Here is a 17,375-nt window from a genome sequence, read left to right as displayed (position 1 = left end):
ACCACCCCTGGCAGTGCGTTCCAGGCACCCACCATTCTGTGTGTAAAAAAATGTGCCCCTCGCACCTTAAAGCACTGCTCTCTAGTCTTTGACATTTCCACCCTGGGACAAAGGTTCTGACTGCATTGTTGTCCAATAATCTACAGGAAAGTTGACAAGTGTTCATTATTTCCAGTGTCCGCATATCATCATTGATGGAATTACATTATTCCTTGTCCCTCTTGCTGGTCACTTCACAAGTTACTCAATCATTGTCCATTACTCTTTGAGGTCAGTAGCCTCTTTGAGGTAGTTGAGGCTAGTTCATTGGCTATATTTAAGAGGGAGTTAGATGTGGCCCTTGTGGCTAAAGGGATCAGGGGGTATGGAGAGAGGGCAGGTACAGGATACTGAGTTGGATGATCAGCCATGATCATATTGAATGGTGGTGCAGGCTCGAAGGGCCGAATGGCCTACTCCCGCACCTATTTTCTATGTTTCTATGTTACTCTTGCTGCCTGTATATTTGCATTCTTGCCAACCTGCCTATTCTGTCACCCACTGATTGACTTTGTTATTATTTATTGACTTTGCCATCTACCAACTTTGTCACCTTCTCAGTGTCTTTCTCATTGGCCTCAGTAGACTTCTACTCTGGCATTTGACACTCCCAGCATTTATTCATCCATTCTCCTGTTGACTTTTTTTCCAACTCCATATTTATAACATTATTGTTGTACATTGTGTCACCTGCCCCGCCAGTAGCAGTAATTTGCCACTAACTCCACACCCCATCTTATTCTTTAATCAATCAAGATTTAGACCATTGGTCATGAAACAAACACTCATATCAGTCTGAAGAAGGGTCCTGACCCAAAATGTCATCTATTCATGTTCTCCATAGATGCTGCCTGGCCCGCTGAGTTATTCCAGCCCTATGTGTTTCTTCTGTAAACCAGCATCTGTGGTTCCTTATTTCTACCTCTTAGCCTTGCATCTTGACTCAACACAACTCAGATAGTTCACCAGATTTTCACAATTGAGAACACCTTGGACATATGAAGAATTTATGAGAGCTCTGTTAAATGTTAACAATTAGAGTTGGTTTGTACAGGGTATTAATTCACTGTGCGGTATTTTCCAGCTTCCTGGTTTGGTAAATGATTGTGACCTATTCTTTAAGACTTGACTGCAATATTTTCATCCACGGAGTGAGAACGGAAGCAGTGCTTTATCTAATTAGCAGTCTGTGCTGAAATAACCGTTGGTCACCTTTAAGCTGACAGAAAATTAAAAGGCATGGTTTTTACATTTTAAAGGGTCCTTCTGGAAATTGTTGCAAGTGGTTGTGTGAGAAAATGGTGCAACAGACTCTGAAGTCCTCATTGTAACCAGTATGAGCTGCTGCTCTGATTCATTAGCAGCGGGCTGGGGTTTTCTACTTGGTAATACTCAGTGAAATGCTTTCCCTGGAACCTGCAGGACCCCAAGGGACATTTATTGATATTGAGACCTCCTGCAAGCAGATGCCCTGTTTGTGAATCCTCTGCAGAAGGGGAGCCCTAACTGGAGGGTATCACCATCTGTTACTGGGGACTTGATGTGTAGATTGAAATTAAGATCACAAATGACATACATTGCTAGTAATTTAGTTGCAGACAGTCAGAACCGATACATCATGATTTCTATTATAAATATCCCAAATTGTAAAATCTCCTGAGTATTATTTCAAGATGACTCGGGTTTAAAATGGTGGTTTCATTGTTGGTTGAATAGATTAACGCTCTCCCAATAATTGTTTAGTTCACATGCAACATAGAACATAAAACAGCGGCATAGTGGCGCAGCGGTAGAGCTGCTGCCTTATGGCACCAGAGACCCAGGTTCATTCCTGACTCTGGGTGCTGTCTGTATGGGGTTTGTACGTTCTCCCTGTGACCACGTGGGTTTTCTCCAGGTGCTCCGGTTTTCTCCAACATTCGACAGATGTGCTGGTGTGTAGGTTAATTGGATTCTGTAAATTGTTCCTAGTGTGTAGGATATAACTAATGTATGGGTGACCACTGGTTGTCGTGGACTTGGCAGGGTAAAGGGCCTATTTCCATGCTGTATCCCTAAACTAAAAACTAAACAGTAAATCCCTAAAGTAAACAGTTACAGCACAGGAACCGGCCCTTTGGCCCACAATATTTGTGCCAAACATGATGCCAAGTTAAACTGATCTCTTCTGCCTGTACGTGATCCTTGAGGGGCTGTCCCACTTGGTCGACCTAAGCTGCGAGTTTAGAAGAGTTTCCCCTGGACTCAAACTCGCAGCATGGTTGACACGAGGTCCTAGGAGGTCGTATGAGGTGGCTGGAAATCTCCTTCATGCTCGAGGGAGGTTTCGCCTCAGCTAGGTCGCGGAAAAACTTTCAACATATTGAAACATTTTCCGCGAGTAAAATTTGGTCGGCATGGGTCATTTTCACTCATACTGGAGTGGAGTGGGATCGCTATTTACTTACGGGCAGTCGAGGTCAGCCATAGGCAATCTCCTGCGCTGACCGGACATTTTGATTGGCTCATTGGATTTTTCTAGGAAGACCTGCCGGTAGGTAAAATGCCCGCTAAACTTTATTAAACTTCTTAAAAGTGTCTCCACTCCTTCTCCGCCGCCCCCCCCCCACTTCTCCCCCCCTTCTCCTTCCCTTCTCTCGCCCTCTCTCCCCCTTCTCCTCCCCTTCTCCTCTCTCTTCTGTCTCCCTCCCTCTCTGCTTCTCCTCCCCCCCCCCCCCCCCCCCCCCCCCCCCCCCCCCCCCGCTCTCTAAGGACATACGGTACTCTGTGGCAGCCGTTTAACTTCCTCTTCATTGCGCAGACAGCGCTACTCCGCTGTCCCTGGCCGCCACCTTTGCGATGTGTTTGTATGTGTGTGTGTGCGGTCGGTAGATGCAGCTTGCGGTTCGTTCGATCCAGCTCGAGGCTTTCCAGGCGAGTGCCCTCGAGCTTGAAGGTTGAAAGTACTCTTCTGGACTCGCGGATTAGGTCGCCCAAGTGGGACAGGCCTTTATTCCTCTATTCCCTGCATTTTCATGTGCCGATCTAAAAGCCCTTTAGACTACACTTTCATATCTGCCTCCACCACCACCTCTGGCAAGGTATTCCAGGCACCCACTACTCTCTGTAAAAATCACTTATCCTACACATCTCCATTAAACTTTCATATCTTTCATATCAAAACCGAGATGAGGAGAACTTTTTTCACACAGAGAGTGGTGAATCTCTGGAACTCTCTGCCACAGAGGGTAGTTGAGGTCAGTTCATTGGCTATATTTAAGAGGGAGTTAGATGTGGCCCTTGTGGCCAAGGGGATCAGAGGGTATGGACAGAAGGCAGGTACGGGATACTGAGTTGGATGATCAGCCATGATCATATTGAATGGCGGTGCAGGCTCGAAGGGCCGAATGGCCTACTCCTGCACCTAATTTCTATGTTTTCTATGTTTCCCCCTCTCACCTTATAGCTATGCCCTATAACATTGGACATTTCTCCCTAGGGATAAAGGTTCTGACTATCTACCATATCTATGCCTCTCATAATTTTATATGTGTCTATAAGTATATAAGTATGGTCTCTAGAATATCAAGTCTCCCCTCAATCTCCAATGTTCAGTAAAGTGTTACCGTCCTGGAATGAATAAAGGAACAACACATTCTGATTTATCATCTTCACTTGCACTGAGTACATGCTTTTTTTTACGAGAGAAATCATGAGTAAGTGAACTCCAAGATGTCTTTTTTATCACCATTTTAATAGGTCAGTGATTATAAGCACGGCATGATGTGGAAATGTGTCATGATCACAGGATTCTCGGCTTCATACTGTGAATTAGATAATGCCAGCAAACAGCAGCATTGTAACCAACCTCAATGCCTGCTTCTGAGTCAATCCCACAGGAACCACAAAGACGAGGGTCTCAACCCGAAACATCACCCATTCCTTCTCCTCATTGATGCTGCCTGTCCCGCTGAGCTACTCCAGCAATTTGTGTCTAACCACAAAGACTTGCTTCCACTCCAGTTTCTGAGGAATCTGAACAGACCAGTGAAGATACCAAAATCTCTTCCACAGATGCAATAGGCCTTAATGGGTAGGCAGGTGGATCGTATGTGAGGTGATCAGTTTCTTCATCCACTTACTCATGGTTTTCTTTGTGCTTCTAAAATATGGCCTCAAATTTGTCAATACTAAACCAAATCCTCCTCCACCACTTTAATCAGTCATGGGCCAGAGATTTCCAGGAATCAATGGGGATATTGATTGATGGATTTAAAGGTACAGCATGGAAACAGGCCCTTCAGCCCATCGAAGGTAGACACAAAATGTAAGAGTAACTCAGCGGGATAGGCATCATCTCTGAAGAGAAGGAATGGGTGACGTTTCGGGTCATTCGAGTCCATGCCAATTATTGATCACCCTTTCCCACTAGGTCTACATTGTCCCATGTTTGCATCCACTACATACGTACTTGGTGTAATTTACAGAGGCCAACTACTCTGCAAACCCGCACATCTTTGGAATGTGGGGGGAAACCGGAACACCCAGAGGAAACCCACGCAGTCACAGAGAGAATGTGCAAACTCCACACAGACAGCATCCAAGGTCAGGATTGAACCTGTGTCTCTAACACTGTGAGGCAGCAGCTCTACTGTGCCACCAATCTCTGGGCCATATTGTGGAGGAATCTGTCCTTAAAGAATACAAGGATCATTAGACATGTCCTGGACATTCCAGTGTGTCTTGATGGAAGTATGGTTTCACAATACTACTGGGGCCACTAGGATCTCGGACATCACTGTTAGTTTAGTTTAGTTTAGAGATACAGCTCGTAAACAGGCCCTTCAGCCCACCGGGTCTGCGCCGACTTCCAATCCCCACACACTAATACTATCCTACGCAGGTAGACAAAAGTGCTGGAGAAACTCGGCGGGCGCAGCAGCATCTATGGAGCGAATTAAATAGGCAACGTTGGAAATCGACCCGGTGAGTTTTAACTGACTCCATCAATGGAGCTTGTGGAAAGGTGTTCCCTGGGAATGACTCATTCATGTGTTTCTGGGGATCACTCATTTCAGAATCCTTGTATCACAACTACGTTTTTAAGAGTCACTAACATTTTTAGAATGTATATGGAGTTTTAATTTAGTTTCAGTCTGGTTTTCTTATTTTTGTATTGTTTCAACTTTTGTTTTTTTTTAATTCCTTTGGAAACTTCAACACATCAAATAATGGAACAACACAATTATTAAATATATGACCTTAATCCCAGCTTTATTCCCTGTGGGTTATTTTCTGACCAGTTGTGAACTTTCTCCTTTTTAAGTTAGTCAGTCTGTCTGTCTGTCTGTCTGTCTGTCTGTCTGTCTGTCTGTCTGTCTGTCTGTCTGTCTCTATATATCTATCTACTTATCTATCAGTGTTATTATTTTTATTAATATTATTTTTTTTAATTTTATGTTATTATTATTATTTCATTGTTCCCGTTGGCCATTGTTCAGGTAGTTCATACAGAAGTGCTGGGCGAAAACATGATAAAGGTTGCAGTGTCACTGCTGTGCTTACAAGCCACATTAAGTGGAGCAGAAGGCTTTGAGCACATCCTTGCATCTTTTCCTTTGTCCACCAGGCAATTTCTTCCCATGACAAATCTCCCAATAGAGTGTTTGTTTTTAGGAATCCGGTGTTGGGTATGTGAATGAAAAGGCCTGCCCATTGGAGCCAGCTGGAGGGACATTGGGCCCTTAATGCTGGGAGAGGCACTGATGATATTTCCATTTCCCTTACAGGACATTTGGCGGACCTTGCAGAGGTGGTATTTTGCCAGTGCTTTGAGATATCCTGGCAATGTTGATTTCAGAAATATGTAGGAGGCCACTAGGATTTTTGCCTGGTCTGGGGTGTTGTTCTTCAAATACTCTTTTGTTCAATTGACCAAAGGCTGTGACCTCTCTGATGATCTGCTCCCCCTGGCGCCCTGTTTTTTGGTACTGCACACCCCTCCACAGCGATCACCTACAGGTTTGTGACCAGGTGTCTGGAACTGAACATATGAGCTTTCAGCCATAGCTCAATTTGTGGGTCCTTAGAATAAACCTCAAACCATGTATCAAACCTCTTAAATCTAGAGAGTAACCTCGCCACTAACATAAGCAAACCCATTCTGAATACTGGTTTACGAGGACAGTATTTATTGATAAATTGTTGACTTTCAAGAAGCTTGCAAAATTGTGGACCTGAGTGAAATTGTGAATTGAAATATTCCTTTAATTATGGGCTGTGTTGTCAAATTGGTTCCTCCACACATCCAGCCCAGCGTGTTGGAGTGAAGTAGTCTGTGGATTGTAGTTACTCCCTGATGCACTGTCAATTTCCCCAGTTATTTCCACTAACCCCACCAGCTCCACAATCCATACCCCATGTGACAATAAAGTATTATTCATTCATGGTGTTCCAGGGTAAAATTAGCCCATCGTATCTTTAAAGAGCAACTTTGTGGTGCTACAGGAGACACTTTCTAACCATAACCTAATGTCTTCCCAACATTGCCACTTTAATTACAAGGAAATCCAGCAATACCCCAGTAATTGAATGAATAATATGAAAAGTTAATATCTGATGAATGAGACAACTAAGGTGTTATCAAGCAGCTGCTGCCTTACCTTCTGCTGCACGAGATTAGTAAAGGTTAATGGCATCTTTTATGTGTTCCTTGGAAATTTTTATATTAAAAAAAAATCAGTTTTGTATCATTTAGACTACTTAATCTAAACCTGTTCCCCACAAATGAAGTTGTAAAGAGGTATGGGAGGTGGCAGAGAAAAGTGAAGACGCAGAATCTCACACCTTTGTTGAAGCGATTCTGGGTGATATCCCCACAGCAATCCAGCCATCTGTCCTCCAGCAAGTTCTAGATATTCCTGAGTAACATTCCGGCAGAGATGCAGCAACTCTACGGGATGTATATGGATGACAGCAGCCACAGTCCCACCTTGATTAATTGATTAGGATGTGTAGGAAACAACTGCAGAAGGTAGACAGAAAATGTTGAAGTAACTCAGCGGGACAGGCAGCATCTCTGGAGAGAAGGAATGGGTGATGTTTCGGGTCGAGAACCTTCTTCAGACTGATGTCAGGGGAGTGGGCGGGACAGAGATAGGATGTAGTCGGAGACAGTAAGCCTGGTGGGGGAACTGGGAAGGGGGAGGGGATGGAGAGAGAAGGAATGGGTGATGTTTCGGGTCGAGAACCTTCTTCAGACTGATGTCAGGGGAGTGGGCGGGACAGAGATAGGATATAGTCGGAGACAGTAAGCCTGGTGGGAGAACTGAATGCAACATCTCCAAGTTTGCGGATGACACTAAGCTGGGGGGCAGTGTTAGCTGTGAGGAGGATGCTAGGAGGCTGCAAGGTGACTTGGATAGGGTGGGTGAGTGGGCAAAGGCATGGCAGATGCAGTATAATGTGGATAAATGTGAGGTTGTCCACTTTGGTGGCAAAAACAGGAAAGTAGACTATTATCTGAATGGTGGCCGATTAGTAAAAGGGGAGATGCAACGAGACCTGGGTGTCATGGTACACCAGTCATTGAAAGTAGGAATGCAGGCAGTGAAGAAAGCAAATGGTATGTTAGCATTCATAGCAAAAGGATTTGAGTATAAGAGCAGGGAGGTTCTACTGCAGTTGTACAGGGTCTTGGTGAGACCACACCTGGAGTATTGCGTACAGTTTTGGTCTCCTAATATGAGGAAAGACATTCTTGCCATAGAGGGAGTACAGAGAAGGTTCACCAGACTGATTCCTGGGATGGCAGGACTTTCATTGAGGAAAGACTGGATAGACTCGGCTTGTACACGTTGGAATTCAGAAGACTGAGGGGGGATCTTATAGAAACTTACAAAATTCTTAAGGGGTTGGACACGCTAGATGCAGGAAGATTATTCCCGATGTTGGGGAAGTCCAGAACTAGGGGTCACAGTTTAAGGATAAGAGGGAAAACTTTTAGGACCGAGATGAGGAAAACATTTTTTACACAGAGAGTGGTGAATCTGTGGAATTCTCTGCCACAGAAGGTAGTTGAGACCAGTTCATTGGCTATATTTAAGAGGGAGTTAGATGTGGCCCTTGTGGCTAAAGGGATCAGGGGGTATGGAGATAAGGCAGGGATGGGATACTGAGTTGGATGATCAGCCATGATCATATCAAATGGCGGTGCAGGCTCGAAGGGCCGAATGGCCTACTCCTGCACCTATTTTCTATGTTTCTATGTTTCTATGGAGGGCTCAAGACCTGAAACACCCTGCAAATCAGATATACTCTTTGTTCCACCTTCCTTCTCCCACCTACTCTACAACGATACACTCATTTATTTTCTCTTGTTCCCCGTTCTGACAAAGGGCGTTCAACTTCAATGTTAACGGCTTTCCTTTCCACATATGCCTGACCTGTAAAGTTCAAAGGTTTCAAAGATCTTTCATTGTCATGTGTACCAATTAAGGTACAGTAATATGCGAATTACCATACAGCCATGCTAAAAAAATGCAACAAGACACACAACTACATTAACATAAACATTCACCACAGCGGATTGCCCACGTTCCTCACTGTGATAGAAGGCAATAAAGTCCAATCTTCGTCCTCGTTATTCTCCCGTGGTTGGGACAGTCGAACCATCCGATGGGGTGATCGAAGTTCCCGCAACTGGCGGTCCAAGACCCACATCGGGGCGATTGAAAATCCCACGTTGGGGCGATGCAGCACCTGCGGCTTGGAGCTCCCGAAGTCGGTCTCTAACCAGAGACCGTGAGCTCCACGATGTTAAAGTCTGCAGGCTCCCACGGTTGGAGCGAAGACGTCTATTCCTGCCAAAGGGTTCGCGAGCTCTCCGATGTTAATTCCGGCAGGCTCTCCCGAAGTCGGTCTCCAGCAAAGGCCGCCAACTCCTCGATGCTAGACAAAGGCTGACAACTCCTTGATGTTAGTTAGCATCAACATCACTATATTTTTAATGGATGATCTTCCAACATTTTACAACCAGATACAGTAAGATGTGATCAGTGAGATCAGGATCCAATTAACACATTTCTCATCAGACCCTCCGTTGTAACAATGTTTATTCTAATATTTCATCTTTATTGTGGTGTAACAGAGTTTTTAACTCAGAAAAGTGAGAGCAGTAAAAGAATAAAATAATTATTTATTCTCCTACATTTATTTCCAGAGACATATAATGTGGACAAAACCATGCAACATAGAACAGTATAACACAAGAACATGCTTTAGGCCACCAATGTCCGTGCCAAACATGATGCCAAGTGAAACTAATCTCCTCTGCCTGCACGTGGTCCTTATCCCTCCATTCCCTGAATATCTACGTGCCTATCAAAAAATCCATTATATTCCACTATCGTACCTTCCTCTACCACCACCCCTGGCAGTGAGTTCCAGCTACACACCACCCTCTGTGTAAAAAACATTTACTCCGCACATCTCCATTGCCCCTATCACCTTCAAGCTATGCCCTTTAGTTTACCTTTCTGTTTACCTTTCATAATATGATATATTTTATCAGGTCTCTCCTCAACCACTGATGTTCCAGAGAAAACAGTTAGTCCAATCTCTCCAATAAATAATTTTCCATAATTCTGTTTCCTTAGATAGTAGGAGACTATTTCTGCCCATGAAGCCCATGCTAGTTCACAGATCCACCCCACCAACTCAATGCTTTTCCCTGTAAATTATTCTCCTAAAATTCCCATCAACTCCTCCCAGATTCTACCACTTACCTGCACTTTCGGCAATTTACAGTGGGGAATAAACCCCAATTCAGGTTATTTTAATCTCACATGTACCAGAATGCAATCAAGTTCCCTGATTACAAGAGGCTCACAGAATATACAGTATACATACAGTAATGATAAATACAAGACCAAACAAAGCAGCAGATTTTAGTGCAATCTGAAGTAATGCAAAAAATACATTAAAGTACATTGACAGAATAATCAAATGATGTAGTGTAAAAGTACGTGGCAACACTTCCGGGAAGGGCCGTGAAGGAGGTGACTTTGTTCGGGAGTCTGATAGGCATGAAGACAAAGCTGTTCCTAAGTCTGGATGTCAAGGCTTTCAAGCCCTTGTATCTTCTCACAGGAGGTAGAAGGGAGAAAAGAAAATAGGCAGGGTGACAGGCATTCTTGACGATAATTTCAATCTTCCTGATGTAACATACGGTGAAGATGGACTGGATGGAAGGAAGTGTCAAGCCTGTGAAGGACTGGACTGTGTTCAGTACTCTCTGCAGGTTCAGGCAGGCAAGATCAGAGCAGTTGCCATATCAGACTGAGATGCCTCTCATCAGAATACTTTACACAGACGTTCATCTGTAGACATTTGAGAGAATGTGCTGAATCTTAGACACTGAACAAAGTAAATATGCTGATGTGCTTTTTTTCCATCATTGCATCAGTATGAAGAGTCAGGTTAGGTTGCTGGGGATATAAATGCCTAGGTACTGGAAACTGTTGACCATCTCTACAGCAGCTCTGTTGATGAGGACAGGGTTATGTTCACCCCCTTGCTTCCTCAGCTTAACAACCAACTCTTTTGTCTTCGGCTCTTTTGTCTGAAGAAGGGTTTCATCCCAAAACGTCACCTATTCTTTTTCTCCAGAGATGCTACATGACCCGTTGAGTTACTCTAGCTTTTTGTGTCTATATTTGGTATGAACCTGCATCTGCAGTAACTTTCCGACACATCTTTTGTCTTGCTGATTTTGTTCCAAGTTATTGTCCTGACACCAATGCACAAGGTTCTTGATGTATTTCCTGTACTTTGTCTCAACATTGGTGTTAAGCCGGCCGACAACAATGTTAGCATCGATGAACTTAAAGGTCGAGCAGTTGTACCTGGCCGCACAGACATGGGGGGGGTTGGAGCAAGGGTCAGGGTGGAGGAAATGTTGGGACCATTTCTAATCAACATGTCTGTTGGTCAGGAAGTTCAAAAGCAACTTGCAGATGGAAATCCAGAAGTTGGGAGATGAGCTTATTTGGTATTATGGTGTTGAAGGCTGAGCTGTAGTCAATGATTACCATCCTGACATAGTGTTCTTATTGACAAGGATCCAGATGTCCTCTGTAGACTACTTTACCTGTACCCAAATTTCAGAGTCTAGATTGTGCAGAAGACTGGCACAGACTTACAACATTTCAAAGCATATACAAGAATCTGCAGATGTTGGAATCTTGAGCAAAACACAAACTGCTGGAGAAACTCAGTGGATCAGATAGTATCTGGGGAGGGAATAAACAGATGGGTTTCAGGTCAGGATCCTTCTTCAAACTGAAACATTCCCTCCCAGATGCTGCCTGAACTGCCAAGTTCCTCCAGCACTTTCAATCTTTCAAAGCGCGTAATTATGGTAAAAAATGACAGCGGTTTCCTCGAAGCAGAAGGGGACAGTTGACAGTAAACTAACCTGCACATCTCCGAGATACAGGAAGAAATAGACACCTGGCGGGAACACAACAGTCACATGGAGAAAGTGCACACTTCATACAGACTACACCCAAGGTCAGGATCATGCATAGATTGCTGGAGCTGTGAGGAGGCAGTTCTCAAGCCGGGCCACTGTGCTGGGCCGCTCAGATGCAACTGCTATTTATCACATACACATCACCATGACACGGCATTTCAATTATCGTTCACAATCTCCATCAGCACAATTCTCCAATTATCCCTCAATCCTCAAAAGTGAGGATTGTTTAATTGGACTTATTCAAAGGTCTTCACTTTGAAACGAGATGCTTAGGCAAAGCAGAAATAACATAATTTCCTAATGTTTTAGACCAATTTCAATTTGGTTTTAATTTATTCTCTCTGAAACCGGCATGTCAATAAAATCATGATCGTTTTCTTGGTAGATTTGTAGGAATGTGTGCCTGATGTGGAAGAATGGCAATTTAAAAATTAAAGATTATATTTAAAGGTTAATATTTAAAGAATATATAAATGTGCACCATAAACATTGTGCTGGAAACATAGAAATGTGGAGGACAAGCTCTGTTTAGGATGCATCATTATTCACTTACACATTACACATTTTTGTTTTTAAAGATATGCTGTCTAGTCTATCCTCCCTGCCCTGATGTTCTGCCACAGATCTGGGGATGGTGAGGATAAAGTCGGGTGTGGAGCAGTGAGACAATGGAATGAGACTCGCTGCCACTCTTCTTTGAAGGGATATGGGAGCAGTGAAGAATAAGGACTGGGATTCACTTCCACTATTGTTTACATGATGTTAGAGGGAGAGGAATCAGGACTTACCAGCAATGATATATCCCCATATTGTGCATTGATCTGAGAGGGATTGTGATACGCTAACAATATTATTTGGAAGGAGGAGAAAGATCAAGACATACTGTGGAGTGAGAAGGCGAATCAGAAGGTAGAAGGCAGCAGGTGTTACTGTTGGGAGAACTCATGGATGGCCACAGGGTAGAGTGGCCATGGGGGAAACTGGGGTACTGCCAACTGTTCCACTCTCCTTGCAAACCGCTGAATTCAACACTGAGCGAGTTGGGCTACATGAGGTTGGCTTGATTGTGTTTATCGATGGTATTATCTGATTTAATTGGATTGCATAAATCAAGCTGTGTAGTCAAATTCCCTCTAGTTTGAGCATTATAAGGAAAATTGTTCAATCCTGCATGGCCCAGACATGGAAATCACTTTAGAAGAGTGATTCACAACAGTTGACATTTCTGAGACATGACCCAATTTTTTCATCTTTCACATTGAAAACACAATTTTTAATTACATAGCATAAAAAAAACATTTTTTTAACTTAGATGCAATTTATGTTTATGCCCATTCTCATTAACTTTGGAGGAGTTTTGTGCCTGATTTGCCATCAGCCAAATGAGCGCAACATAGTGTAGAAAGGAACGACAAATGTTGGTATATACTGAAGATAGATACAAAGTGCTGGAGTAACTCAGCGGGTCAGGCAGCATCGGTCGGGACCCTTCTTCAGACCGTCACCCATCCTTTTTCTCCAGAGATGCTGCCTGATGCACAGTTACTCCAGTACTTTGTGTCAATCCTGAGCACAACAAAGTACATGTTAACTGCCGAGATGAACCTATTGAGCAAGTTCCAACCCCCAGAGGTTTATTATTCCAGGATAAACAGCAACAATTGTCCTAAATTTCATTGGTATACAAAATATATGCAGCTTCTGAAATTAAGAAATAAAAACAGGAAATATTAGAAATATCCAACAGGTATGGCAGCATCTATGGAGAGTGAAGCAGAATTCTGATGAAAGATCTTTAATCTGAAACATGAACTCTGTTTTCCTTTCTACAACTGCGTTTGTCTCAGTTTCAGCTCTTGTTTCGTGCTCTGTTAGCTGGTTTCGGCAGTGACTGTATTTGCAGAGTGAAGTTGACTTTAATGTCCCTGCATCAGGGAAGGAAAAGGTCAACCAAGATCAAGAGATGTCTTGTGGCAAGTGTTTGTGACAGTGGATGAGGATGAGAATGAATGGGAGATATCCCCAGGCTTTCCATGCATGTGATATTCCAAACTGGTCTGTGTTTGCACAGATCTGTTCCCCAACAAGAGAAGCACCTTCAGCAAAAGACAGGAAAAGACAATACCTACGATAAATACAAACTGATCCCTGGCATATTCCTTTCACAAAAATGTTCAATATGCAAGCATATGAAGTGATCTGAAACAAAAAGAGATAGAGAGAGAGAGAGAGAGAGAGTCCTTCCGTGGGCGCTGGTCACCACGTGGGGTTGCGAGTATTGTAACCAATGAATGCACTGTTGTACTATAATGATTATTTGTTATAGTGTAATTTCTGATTATGTTTTGGTGTGCTGTATCATATGACTGTGTCGAATAAAGTTTTTGAAAAAAAATGAAAAAAAAACTGAGAGACCCCCTCTCACTTGCCCACGGACATTGAGAAACTGCGCCCTCACACCTGGATCTTCTCGTTACTATCGTCCTTCCCCATAAATAAACCCTTTCACATGAGTTTACCCCACCAGGAGTGTGTCGGTGTAGTCATTATCGACCCATCGCCTTCCCCGATGCCACAATACCTATTACAGGACACAGCAATTTTTCTAAGCAGTTTCTCGAATAAACCCGAGTCTGCATTTGAGCCGATGCCACACATGTAAGAGACACAAAGTGACTTCAAGTCCCTCTGACGAGCACAAACCAAACGCCTGGTCCTATGACTTACCTGACTGCTGAACCTTCGGTCTCCTGGCTGCATGTTTTGCTTCAGCCTAGAGCAAAGCAAGCTGATTCCCTGCAGACACTTGTTTCAAGTAAGCAGCTGGCCCATCAAAAAATAGCCTGATGTCTCTCTCTATTTGAACACAACACCTCAGAGCCGGCAGCACGAAAGCTAATGCATCAGTGGGAGGAAGCTCATTATTCTCTGCCCCTTGTTTAAATGTGGCACCCCAATGGGGAACACATGCATGCAAATCTCCTGATTGTAGTATCTTTTATTTGTCTTGCAGTATGGTGCTTAAGTGTTATATTTGCAAATTTGTGTTCCCTTTCACCGCACGCCAGTTTTACTTGAATTGTTTGCAACATTTTGACATCCCTGAGGGGAGACTAAGGCCATGGCATAATCCTTCACGTGACATATACCCCACAGTACCTGACTTAAACAATAGACTTTCCCAAATTCTATCCTCTGTCTCTGGGAAGCCTGGATCAGGGGGAATGGCTGCCAACGTTTTGCTACTGACCAACCACAATAGCAAGAAGGGTCCATTCCTAAGGACTCACTACAGCACTCAGCGGGAATAAACAAGGTGCTGTTAATCCTTTGATCCAAGAGGGAGTTGAGTGCTAGTCCTACTGTTGTCTTCTTCTGATTTCCCCAGGGTTGGTCCTCCCTTGTATATCTGTGGGCAGATAAGTGTAAAACAGAGGTGAACTATAAAACCTCTGACCCAATCTACCTTTCCCCCGCTGGGTGGCTTATGTTAAAGCGGCCCACTCTATGATCGGTTTATCTCCCATGCTATTTTAAATAACAAGAAAAACAAAATCTTCACCCAGTCTCCCATTAAACACAGGACACCACACTGCCCTCTCCTCTGATTCCAGGCAGTGTTATCAAGATGTAAAATTCACCTCTGTCTCCATCCAATATCATCAGGTTAAAAAAAGCATGAAGTGAGGTTGGATATCATTAGCAGAAAATGTGTGGCAGCAATCATTCCTCAAGAAGGATTCTGCACTTTGTCGCGGCTACATTACCTTTCCAATAATAACATTTATAATTAAACATATTTTTAAATTATAGATAGACTTTATGATTTTTAAGCTCTAGTGATAAGTAACAGCTTCCCAGCCTGTCATGGAGCACTGATTCCTAGTATTCATCATCCATTGTTTGAAAATGAGCCAAGCACCTGACGTTTCCAGTCTGACCCTCTTGATTTGACTTTGGAGACTACAGGGAATTTAGGACTCACAACAATTAAAAATACAAAGATAAACCAATCCATGCAGACAAAGGCTGATTTAATACAAAATTTATTTCATGCTCGAACTTTTTTTTTTTGCATATTATATTGTGCATGCACGTATTCAGAACTAAATTGCATACAGTGCTGAAGTATTGATTCCAACTTAAGAAGACCAAATTGGGTGAAGTCATTCGCTGACTTAGACCGGTAGTCCTGCCTTGGAAAACGTTGCGGATAAATTGACACTGTTGAATGGTGTGCACGTTTCCTAATTTAGAGTCTGCAAGTCTGAAATATACACTTGTAAATGCAAAGAGGCAAAGACCATCTGGATGAAGAGTTAATATTTATAGATACATAGGATGTTCAGGAAACACAAGATTACTAGCATGCCAACCTAATCATATACAGGGGTCGGTGCTTTCTGAATACATGGTTTAATGGCTTGTTTCAGATGGAGGTCTGAAACATGGATGAGTGGTCAATATGACCAATCACCATCTACATACAGTTTGTTTAACTCTAATCTTGCACTGTTTCATGAATAATTACAAAAAAAAAGCTATCCATTGCAAATAAATATAGTTAATTCTTACATTGTGATCACATCAAAGTTTTGTAAAAGTAAAGTATCTTGGAAGGAAATAGAACTTTGATTTAAAAGTTAATCTTAGAATTACAGTTTCTATAACATGCAGTTCATGCTAGCAGACAAATTACAAATCTTCTACCTTTTGTTTGGAAACATTGGGCTTTAGGAAGCCAACAATTCTGGGTCAAATCACACAATGGTCCTCGGAAGCCTTTGTGGCTTGAAGTAGTTTTGCTTGTCCTAAAGAGGTGGGTCTTCTTCTCTTGAAATGTTCCCAGTGGGCAGATAATTACCCACAGAGCGTCCAGCTCATTAAGTTACTCTGACTGCCCCTGCTGGCATATATTTAGCAATGACAGGGCTGCGTTTGCAGAAATCTGCATGCAAAGAATACAATGAATACTTGACCTTCTTTCCCCTGCCCTTCAACATAAATGTCGCATTTTGTTTCTGCTTAAAAAATATATAGCTACATGCAGAGAGGGCAGTGTCCTTCTTCTCAAAAAACCTTTGCATGCACCCAAGGTTAACTGGGACCTTGGTTAACAGAGTATTTCTCGCAATCAGTTTGGCTTCCATGCAACGGCCCCTCAAACCGCATGTTTGTCTGAACTCCCTCAGGGCCATGCGGCATAAAAGATCCTGAGAAAGAAATCTTCAGACGTTGACCTGGTGCACCAGTAAACACAAGCGTCACCCATTTTCAAGAGAGCCAGCGTTTTCACGAGTGGACAACTGTATGCCCCAAGCCATGGGCGAGATCATCAATTATTGGGAATTGCATGTAGCTGCTTTATTTCCATCTATGCGCCAAACACATGTAGCATACATACCACTGGTGACATCATGTGTCAGAGTGATCCCATCTAGAAATCATCGAGGATTGTCCCACCTAATGTCAACAGTAGAATCACCAGCAGCAAGGTGCTAACTAGAAACATGCAATCTTCAGGCTTATTACCTGGTTTTATGCAAGACAGGACAGGCTGTAGGACTAAAGCTTTGGACCATTCTCAGCTACTAATCCATGCTATAAAATGGATGGTATGGGAGACGGAGAAAGCCTCAATGGACAAGGAGAGCTGTAGAGCGAAGAAGACACTGAAGGCAATTTTAGTATATTTCTGCTCATGCCAGCTCTGTTGCTTAGGCTCCTTGAGTTTTCAAAACCTTTATGTAGGAAAAATGCAAAGTACAACATTGGATCAACAATAGAATGGATAATGATGAGTTTACATCATTGCCAGTCT

General features: G+C 43.1%; 1 protein-coding gene across 3 annotated transcripts in view; it reads right to left on the bottom strand.

Moving 5' to 3' along the window:
- LOC129705811 (potassium voltage-gated channel subfamily C member 1-like) overlaps nt 1-17,375 on the bottom strand; it is a 176,213-nt gene that overhangs the window by 110,366 nt on the left and 48,472 nt on the right. Inside the window, exon 4 of one of the 3 annotated variants that reach the window (XR_008724967.1) lies at nt 16,055-17,295. Coding sequence is in view for 2 of the 3 variants with exons in the window: in XM_055649639.1 (XP_055505614.1) it covers nt 17,156-17,295 (140 nt within the window). In the remaining variant the exon portion in view is untranslated. Of the gene's footprint in view, nt 1-16,053; nt 17,296-17,375 lie in introns of those variants that run through there. The other 2 variants (XM_055649639.1, XM_055649640.1) reach the window with 2 other exon arrangements.

This window comes from Leucoraja erinacea, chromosome 18, assembly GCF_028641065.1.
Source record: "Leucoraja erinacea ecotype New England chromosome 18, Leri_hhj_1, whole genome shotgun sequence".
NCBI classification, from domain to species: Eukaryota; Metazoa; Chordata; class Chondrichthyes; order Rajiformes; family Rajidae; genus Leucoraja; species Leucoraja erinaceus.
This window is presented reverse-complemented; position numbering and strand designations above follow the sequence as displayed.